The following is a 10,897-nucleotide window of genomic DNA, read 5'->3' on the forward strand; positions in this document are numbered from 1 at the left end:
ATTTATGCTGCTGGTACTCTTGCTTTTCACAAGAGAGTAGTGCGTGTAGCTTGTTCCTGTTGTCGTGAAAGTCATCAAACCGGCACTAGGCTACAGTCGGAGCTAGAGCCTCCATGTGGCAAGTTATATATATATCTAGGCAATTAATGGAAGACTGAATTAAAATGACAGAACTACAAGTTAATTGAGAAAGACAGGCTACAACACCAAGAGCCAACAAGGAGGCTGCTACGTCATCTGAATGGAGTTATTTACTGTAGGATTCGGACAGGGAGAGCACACACAGTTGAGGTTATGAAGTCTCAATTAGCCTAGCTAACATTAACTAGCTTCTCTCGGTTTGATAAAGTCAAGACAGGTACTATGCAATGAAAACTAGCAATAAGTCGACTTAGATGTCATCTCTGCTCCCCTCGTCACTTTAGAGCCACTCGATCTAAAGAAGAAAAATTACTTTTTTTCTCCAACTAACACTGCCGCATCGTTGTGTTAGTAGGTATTTGTAAAAAAAAAAAAAAAAACTTTAAAAGTTGTGAATAAAAATAATTTGAGTTAGGGATTTTTCTTAACGTTTAGGGTCCCAATTTAGTTTACAACGTTCACCTTTAACACGCACACACACGTTCTCATGTCCTCTGATAACACCTGATAGCAATCTTAAAACTTGGCAGATCTCCAAGTCGTAGTCTGCATGTTGTTCCCAGAATACCTGCAGTGGCTCTAATGTGCACTGCATTGAATGGAGGCTACATTAGGCATGTTACATTTCTATTCATAGACCGCTGAGGTGGTGGATGGACAGGTTAGCCCACCAGCAAATAGAAAATGATCCTACGTACACTACATGGCCAAAAGTATATGGACACCTGCTCCTCGAATAGCTCATTCCAAAATCATGGGCATTAAATATGGAGTTGGTCCCCCCTTTTGCTGCTATAACAGCTTCCACTCTTCTGGGAAGGCTTTCCACTAGATGTTGGAACATTGCTGCGGGGACTTGCATCCATTCAGCCACAAGGGTATTATTAGTTAGGTCAGACACTAATGTTGGGTGATTAGGCCTGGCTCGCAGTCGGTGTTCTAATTCATCCCAAAGATGTTTGATGGGGTTGAGGTCAGGGGTCTGTGCAGGCCAGTCAAGTTCTTCCACACCGATCTCGACAAACCATTTCTGTATGGACCTTGCTCTGTGCACTGGGGCATTGTCATGCTAAAACAAGAAAGGTCCTTCCCCAAACTTGGAAGCACAGAATTGTTGAGAATGTAATTCTATGCTGTAGCATTAAGATTTCACTTCACTGGCACTAAGGGGCATAGCCCAAACCATGAAAAACAGCCCCAGGCCATTATTCCTCCTCCACCAAACTTGACAGTTGGCACTATGCAGTCGGGCAGGTAGCATTCTTCTGGCATCCACCAACCCAGACTTATCTGTCAGACTGCCAGATGGTTAAGTGTGATTCATCACTCCAGAGGACACGTTTCCACTGCTCCTGAGTCCAATTGCAGTGAGCTTTAAATCACTCCAGCCGACGCGCATGGTGATCTTAGGCTTCTGGCGGCTGCTTGGCCATGGAAACCCATTTCATAAAGTTGCCGACGAACAGCTCGTGCTGACGCTGCTTCCAGAGGAAGTTTGCAACTCTGTAGTGAGTGTTGCAAACAGAGGACAGACAATTTTTACATGCATCAGCACTCTGCAGCCCCTTTCTGTGAGCTTGTGTGGCCTACCACTTTGCGGCTGAGCCATTGTTGTTCCTAGACGTTTCCACTTTACAATAACAGCACTTACAGTCGACTGGGGCAGAAATTACCAACTGACTTGTTGGAAAGGTGGCATCCTATGACGCTGCCACGTTGAAAGTCACGGAGCTCTTCAGTAAGGCCATTCTGCCACCTATGGAGTTTGCATGGCTGTGTGCTCAATTTTATACAACTGTCACTAACGGTGTGGCTGAAAAAGCCAAATCCACAAATATGAAGGGGTGTCCACATACTTTTGGCCGTGTAGCGCATGTTAAAATGGACAGAATCAAAATGGTGTTAGAACTGAAAAACTGTTGTAAAATAACCTGGCACAAACATGCAGAATTTTATGAACAATGTATGAGCTGCCTCCAGGTTTCCCAGTTGTCCTGGTCTATGGCTTACTCTGTTTTTCCATTTAACAAACTGGCTAGAGAAAGTATTGGGTGTGGTAGACTGTCTTACTACTACTCATAGGCTACTCACAATAAGACAGACAGACACTCAGAGGTCAGTTTTGGGTCACTAATGTAGGTGATGTTCCAGTGTTGTACAAGGTCAGCTAGAAAGCAGATACACTGAGTATACAAAACATTAACTGCCGTTTCCATGACAGACTGACCAGGTGAAAGAAGGATTTTTAAGCCTCGAGACATGGATTGTGCATGTGTGCCACTCAAAGGATAAATGTGCAACACAGAATATTTAGGTGCCTTTGAACTGGGTATGATAGTATGTGTGTGCCAGGCGCACCGGTTTGTGTCAAACTGCAACACTGCTGGGTTTTTCCACACCCAACAGTTTAGTGTGTGAATCAAGAATCCAAAGGTCCAGGAATGCGAGGGTCATAATGTTTGGTATACTTCTGTAACATTAGGGATAGCTCCATGTTCCCAGAGCCCCCTGACGCGCATTAGTCAGGATGATGTGAATTCCTTAACTCTAGGCCCTGTGAGAGCAGAGCACCTTGTGGGTTTCAGTTGCATTCTAAACACCCCCAAAAATGGATATACTGTACGAGCAACTAACTCTCAGACATCACGTTCCAACAAGAGCAATAAACAATAAAACAATAATAGCAACAATAAAAGCAAAGATCTTTTTTAAATTCCATGTCTATTGATAGGAAGTCTGATTTGTAGATTTGTGCCAGAATGGATCACCTACGTGTCAGGGACCCAGTAGCTGATTAGAATGTAACACTGTGCACCAACTGACACGGTGAACAGCATTCCTTTGTCCAGCCGGGTAGAAAATACAATTAAGGCGTCAGGAAACAGGGGTTTGGAGAAGCCCGATTATTCATTCATTTAGCATGTGGTACGACAGCAAGCATGTCACCCACCATCGGAAACTCTTAAACCTAATGCCAGCAGGGAGACCAAGCGTGAACACCCCACCCCTCCCCAGAGACCTAACATATTAGTTTGCCAATGGTGCCAAACTCAGCTAGCACATTTTTCACAATTAAGAGCTTCCCTGCTCCTATACCTCCATTAGAATTAAGTTATTGGTTGAACAAAGAGCATGAAGAACAATGGCTCTGCTGTCTAGGAATTAAACTCTTAGCCTCATGAGGGCAAAGCAAGGACAGAAGGGAAAAGCAACACATGTCAACTCGCATTTGAGACACATTCATGACAGCCTATTATCCATAAATGGTTATTAGGTATACATATAATTGATAGTATTTGTGAAATAAAAGTTTAATCTAGAGTTGCTTCTAAACTAATAATCAACGTAATGAAATCAAGTATCAACATGGGACATAAATGGCACCTCTAAATAATGATCTCATATTAGGTGATGTGGTTGAGAACAGCCTTCCACCCGGCACCACCTCAGCTCATCACAGTAAGTAAACGTTGTGCAAATCAAAATATATGTTAGCTTAAACACACAATCCACCAGCGCTAGCTGAACTAGGCTATAACTGGATCCTGGCCTACCAAGGACTGAACACCTTCCCTCTCTCCCGGGCCCCACTATTCCACCCAAAAAAAACACTACTGAAGGCGGCAGGAGCTGTACTCAAAAGGAGAGATCTCAAAACAGAAAGACTGCAAGAACCTAAAAATGGCTAATGTATTGTGTTTTTGTGCTTCTTCAAGATGAACAAATGTCTTTCAGAGAAAGAATTCAACAAACGAATAACTCAAATCTTACTTGGTTTATCGTACAGTATTTCAGTGATATATTTATTTGAACTGTATGAAGCCAACTTTGTACAGAGAGTTAAACTCTTGACACCATAATCTGTTTTAGTTTTTCGCTATGCTAGCATATCGCTATGCTAAAGAGTTAAAAATAAATTTAAAAACAGGTTATTGGGATTTAAAGTCCAAATGTTAATAAACCATACACATTCAAAAATAGCACTGAATTGCACTAAATCCATCAACTAAAAAGGTATTCCTGCATTAATTTCCACTGACTGAGGTGGAATTTCACTCACTCAACAATGCTAACAACGGATACACAACCTTAGTCCCTGACATAGAATTAGAAACAGTGCCCTATGAGAGAAAAGGGGTCAACTCCAGAGGATCTACGCAACACAACAGGAAACAGACCCAACTGAAAGGGTTTTCCACCCTCGCTCTTCAACCAACGGATGCATGTATGAACCAGAAATACACATGGAGGGAAGGGGAGGCTAGTGCGGATACATGACCCAGGAACCCACCCTGAACCATGTCCCAGTCAGGGGAGAGAACAAGGTCAGGCCAGAGACTCACCGGTGGGCTGGGTTCAGGGCGATGGCCCGGGGCTGGTCCAGGTCTAACCAGAAGAGCACTTTCCGAGAGGTGCCATCCAGGTTGGCTACTTCAATGCGGTTGGTCTCCGAGTCGGTCCAGTATAGTTTACGGCCCAACCAATCACAAGCCAGTCCATCGGGGGAGTCGAGGCCCGACACGACAACAGTCTGCCCTGTCCCCATGGCCTCTTTCACAGCTGGAAACAAAATGCCAATATTTCAGTGGGAACACTTAGGTCTACACTTATCAACATCCCTCCATTAAGTGACATTCTTGTGCGATTAGCTAGATTTAGCTTAGGTTGTATCTTTTTTCCAGTTCATCTATGCTTTGCAGAATATATTAAATGTTTAATTATATTTGCAACCAACTTAAAAACACTTACAAATGGAAGCAAACACAACATAAGTCCCTAACTGGCATGTGGCGCTGTAACGCTTACAGTGGGTGGACTGATTGTAGTAGGTTTGCTTGATGGCCTCCTCGCTGACGTCGGTCCAGAAGATGAGTCCTTCAGAGTAGAGGAAGTCCACGGCAGCAGCATCCTCCAGATCACTGACCACCACCACCGACTCCGGCCTCCCCACCTCCACCAGCCTCACATCCCGCCGGTTGGCAAACAGCAGCAAGGGAGATCCTGAGGAAAATGAAAAGAAAGTTTTTTTATTTTAAATAAGGTACACAGCCATTACACCCTACTCTCATTTAGGTTGAAATGTGATGAAGAGAAGCCCATGACCTTTCATGTTAGTTATGTTTAGAATCAAGTTACATATTCCACAAGGAGAGTGAAAGCCAATAGCAAAAGCTGGATTGCATAATGTGCCACCCAGTAAGCAAGTGGTGACTCAGTGACTGCTGATTGAGATGGGGGCATTGGATGCATACACACAGACTGATGTCATCACTGGCAGAAAGCACTGACAATGCTTGCGGAGAGGAGAGAGGTAGCCTAGTGGTTAGAGCATTGGGCCAGAAACTGAAAGGTTGCTGGATCAAATCCCAGCGATGACAAGGTAAAAATCTATTGTTCTGCCCCTGAACAAGGCAGTTAACCCACTGTTCCCCGGTAGGCCGTCACTATAAATAAGAATTTGTTCTTAACTGAACTACCTAGTTAAAAAGGTTAAAATGTAATAAAAAGATGCCTACGTCAGCAATGTTTTACGTAAAAAGTTGTCAAAACATGTTCCAACTTTCTCTTGTTTCACTTGTTTAACCTTCAGTCCAAACCTGTAGGCCTAACCGACTAATCATAGACCATGTTGGAGCTGTTGTGAAGCTGCCGTGGACATCAGCTTGTTGCTGCTAAGGAGAACTTCCTCCCCCTGAACAGGATTAAAACCCAGACTAACCACAATTTACTGCCCGTCTACACATCCTCAGAACACAACTCCTCATTATTGACTACAAAAGGGCTGTGAGGCAAATGAACTGAGATGAGCTACACATTTAAATGTGATTGGAGACCTCATACTTTAGTTTCTACCCCGTCCTCCCCATATCTAGGCCTACATGTCCAACATAACCTTTCTTAGACCATGATTTTATGTGCACATGTTAGACAGTGAGAAATACAGAAGATGGCTATCACACTGGTACTAGTGGAGAAATAAAGATGGAGAAGAAGCTTTCAAGCCACAAGTCACAGCCTAATTCTCCCATAAGGCCACGTGGGTCTCTTTCTTTCTCTGAATCACAAGGTTCATAGGTCAATAGAGTTGTGACCTGGAGGGGAACAGAGGACCTGGAGAGGAACAGAACACTATCACTGCCTAAAGGTACGGAGAACTCTGCTACAAAAATGCCACAATCAGAGAAAGTCTCTAGAAACTAGGCCGAGCCAACATGTGGCATACAACAAGTAGACTACATACTTATTATGAGATCTCAAGGATGTAGCTTGGAAGTAAGTGGCCGTGTGTATTGGAGTGTTGAAAACAAATACGCCCCATTGGTAATCCAAAGGCATTCCTAAAAAGATAGCAGAATGTGGAGGCCCAGAGAGAGAGAGCGAGAGGGACCACCGAAAGCCATCAGGGAGGATTCTTGACACCTCAGCCCCCAGTGGATACATAACAGTGGGGATTACAAAACTCAACAGCTGCACTTTTTATGAGATCTGAGCAGAGGCCTGTCCACTCCACATGCTGCAAAGCAGTCGCTCTAGGTCTCTGCCCCAAATGCACAATCCCAAGAGGCAGGGCCAGAAGCCAGTCTACCAAACAATGCCAGCTCTTTCCTAAACATCCATGACTGGCTCCCAGGCACGATCCTTCACTGACAAGAATGTGGTTCCTTATTTGCCTATCATCATGGTCAAGTGGCTCCAACAGTTGGATTATCAAGCCAGCTAATACAGACATAGAAATGAACAGCCTAGAGGCCACATTTTCATTTGGGGCTGTAGCTATAAGGATATAGTTTAACAACCTTGAAAAATATCTTGCCGGTGAGGCAATCAGCAACTCTATACACTGGAAGGCTAGTTTATATCAAAATGGCTGACCCTAAACAAAAACACTATAGTGCTAGTCCCTATTCAGGTCCATCTTCAAAGCTTATGTTTCTGTCCCCCCTCGACAGTATTTCATTTTCTTTCTCAGCAACACTCAATGAAGAACTTTCCATCTGTATAAAACAGCAGGAGGAACCTGGAAACTTCCTTGAAAACGCACAATGAAGGCTCTGGCACTCAGAAGAAATGCACTCTCCGAAGATGGGCCCACCGTGAAGAGAGAAATTAAGACTGGGTATATAAAAATATAGGGTTCAGAAAGTTAAATGCACTATGCCTCACATGAATTTTACAATTAAAGCTTAAAAAAAAAAAAAGATGGTTCAAAGAGAGGAAAGTACAGCCTATCAGATAGGCTACTTACTACCTGAATAAGACACTCAATTCTGCTCAAGGGCACACAGCTTGGGATACGATGCATACCAGAGTCTGCTCTGTTTTACTTTTGCACAGGGTCCAAAAAACCTAAACCTATTTCTTAGTAAGTCAATAGCTGCACCGGCCATTTCTCTCTGCCAGTTCAAATGACTTATCAACATTGCATCATACCAGCTTTTCCAGTCAGTCATTTGAAAAGGGGGTGAGTTAGGAACACCTGGATCGTTTGTGGAAGAGGGAGCACAAAGGAACAGCTGAGGAGTCTGAGCTTGTCACCAGGATTAGCTGGCCCTCCACTGGGAGGAGAGACAGGGGGTGAAGGGAAGGGGGTGTCTACTCTACGAGCTTCAAAAGTGTCCTGAAAGGAAGGAAGGCAGAAAGCCTCCATTGCTCTAGCACTGTGCTCAGCTTGAGAAGCGATTCCCTCCCACTTATTTTCTTGTTCTGGTTGGGAGGAAGAACAGCTCCCTGGCTCCAAAGCCTTATCAGAGTGCTGTGCTGTGTGTGGTGTCTGAGGTTTTGAGGAAGAGTAGGTGTTAAGGAAAAGGGAGTGGGAGACCCATGGGGAATCTAGACTGCCTGTTACAGTGTACAGACTTCAGCTAAACGTCCTCTCCACATCCTCAGCTGAAATTAAACAAATAGCCTACTCATATTGCAAAAACTGATGTGTGAAAAAGATAAAATTTATAGACTACATTCTTCACCCATGGAATGGAATAACATTCACGCCTCAAGTCGTGCAAATCTTCCCATACACTGCAAGGCTTTATTTTCACAGCAGAACAATTAGCCAAAACTGAGATCTATTGGAAAAATAGATCTGAAGGGATTGATTTATGATATGCAGTCACAAGAAAGCAACAGTTACTGAACATGGTCAAACTTAGTTTTTACATTTTAAACACTGAAGTGACTAAAGGGCTGAATCTTACCTTGGATGTATAATGCGAGCGTAATTTAAATGAATACAATCATACATAAAATAATGAGTTTATTTTTGATTGATACTAGTCAGAGGGTAATATAGGATTACAGTGCCTTCATAAAGTATTCACACCTCTTAGATTTAATAGTCAAATTGATTTCAATTGTCATCAACACAAAATACTATAATGTCAAAGTAGAAGACTCATGTTGCATTCATGTTGGAAAGCAGACAACCAGGTTTTCCTCTAGGAATTTGCCTGGGCTTAGCTCCATTCAGTCTCTTTTTATACAAATAAAAAACTCCCTAGTCCTTGCCGATGAAGAGCATATCCATAACATGATGCAGCCAACCCCATGCTTGAAAATATGAAGAGCTATGCTCAATGTGTTGGATTTGCCCCAAACATAATGCTTTGCATTCAGGACAAAAGGTAATATCTTTGACACATTTTTTGCAGTATTACTTTAGTGCCTTATTGCAAAACAGGATGTATGTTTTGGAATATTTTTTATTCTGTACAGACTTCCTTTTCAGTCAGTCGTTTAGTATAGTGAAGTAACTATAATGCTGTTGAATCCATCGTCAGTTCTCCTATCACAGCCATTAACCTGTTTTAAAGTCACCATTGGCCTCATGGTGCAATCCCTGAGCAGCTTTCTTCCTCTCCGGCAACTGAAACAGGAAGGACGCCTGTATCTTTGTAGTGACTGCATCTATTGATACACCATCCAAAGTGTAATTAATAACTTCACCATGGTCAAAAGGATATTCAGTGTCCGCTTTATAAAAATAAACATTTTACCCAACTACCAATGGGTGCACTTCTTTGCGAGGCATTGTAAAAAAAAACACCCTGGTTTTTGTGATTGAAACTGTGTTTGAAATCCACATCTCGACTGAGGGACCTTTACAGGTAATTGTATGTGTGGGGTAAAGAGATGAGGTAGTCATTCAAAAATCATGTTAAACACTATTGTTGCACAATGTGAGTCTATGCACCTTATTATGTGACTTGTTAAGCACATTTTTACTCCAGAACGTATTTAGGCGTACCATTAGAAAAGGGATTGAATACTTTTGACTCAAGACATTAACACTTTTAACTATAAACATAAATCTCAAAACAAAATGCCACTTTGACATTGTGGGTTATTGTATGTAGATAAGTGGCACACTATCTGAATGTAATACATGTTCAATGCAGGCTGTAAAACAACAAAATGTGGAAAAAGTCCAGGGTCTGAAGGCACTGTATATGATAACTTGCTCAAATCAATGCTGGGGAAAAGGATTTTTAAAATTAAGTGGGCATTAATCTGCCATTTTCCATTTAAAAGAATGGCCATAAAACCCAAAAAGATTCACTCTTTCAAACTCTAATCATCTACAATCATGCTAAATTGCATACAGAAATATTGTATTGATTTATTTCTAGGCATAGCCAGCCTATATTCGATAAAAGGTGAACTAATAATTTAATCTATATATAGTCCATTCAGCCCTAGTCAACCTATTGGAAACAGTTGGCTAATAAGTACACACAAAACAAGAACACCTATAGAACTAAACCCACTTGTAGACTTTTAGGGATGTTTGTGTGTGATTTCTAGTATTTACAAAAATATGTCAGTAAAATGGTCAAATGCATTTTGTTAGTAGTTTGACGATCCATCTTACAAAATATGTTTGCCTATTCATTGGTTAAGGATTTTATTTGGGCACCTTCAGAAAAAAAATCACCCATCTCATTGGGTATTTGTGGTTAGCTACTTCAAAAAGTTTTTGAAAAAAAAAAAAAAAGATAAACACCTTGTCCTTCACTTTCCCAAACTTTCTCGCACTTACAGGCAGAAAATCAAGGACTCCCAAATGACACCCGACACCGGCGATCAATCGCAGTACATTGAGGCCTCGGAGTATAGGCTCTAAAATGAACTTTTGCAGTTCCCCTCAATAATTAAGTAAAGTTGCGCAAAATAAAATGTCTAATTTCATATTTTGAGTTTTGAACGTTTCACTATTGCTGATACATTGTGAAAGCAAGAGACAGTTTCGGCTTGAGTGAACTCCTGCGATTGTCTTGCCACACAGTCAGTATCCAACTTGGAAAGAAAAGACTCAAAACGTATAATATTTAAAAGAAAATACACGCCAAGACATGCTAGAGTCTATTAAACTCTAAAATATTAAAATATAAACTTATGGCTACTATAACTACCGACCTCTAGCGAGATACATTCACATATCACGTAGCTATAGCCACATTGCTTCCCAGAACTTTGCAGAGTCCAAGCAGAAACACGCTACTTACCACGAACCAGAGAGAGCAAGCTGCTATAAAACAGTAATTCCACAAGGAGAACGTCCATTGCTAGTGGTCGTGGCTTTAATTCCATAACCCCGACTCCATTATTCGGGTTATTTGTGCAAAAGAAAGTTAAAAATCCGAGCTGGAGTCTTAATCGACACTTTTTATACTCTTGTTGGAAAGCTACTCCAGTCTGTCTTAATAGGCAGAGGCACTGACGAGAATGGAAACGGAAATTAGATGACGTCACTAGACAT

At 41.9% G+C, this 10,897-nt stretch overlaps 1 protein-coding gene across 1 annotated transcript in view; it reads right to left on the reverse strand.

Moving 5' to 3' along the window:
- lrp5 (low density lipoprotein receptor-related protein 5) overlaps nucleotides 1–10,897 on the reverse strand; it is a 51,338-nt gene extending 40,441 nt beyond the window's left edge. The window contains 3 exon segments of the mRNA XM_024379192.2: nucleotides 4,485–4,701; nucleotides 4,948–5,142; nucleotides 10,644–10,897. Coding sequence (XP_024234960.2) covers nucleotides 4,485–4,701; nucleotides 4,948–5,142; nucleotides 10,644–10,728 — 497 coding nt within the window. The 5' untranslated portion in view covers nucleotides 10,729–10,897.

The sequence above is a fragment of the Oncorhynchus tshawytscha genome, linkage group LG19 (genome assembly GCF_018296145.1).
Source record: "Oncorhynchus tshawytscha isolate Ot180627B linkage group LG19, Otsh_v2.0, whole genome shotgun sequence".
NCBI lineage: Eukaryota > Metazoa > Chordata > Actinopteri > Salmoniformes > Salmonidae > Oncorhynchus > Oncorhynchus tshawytscha.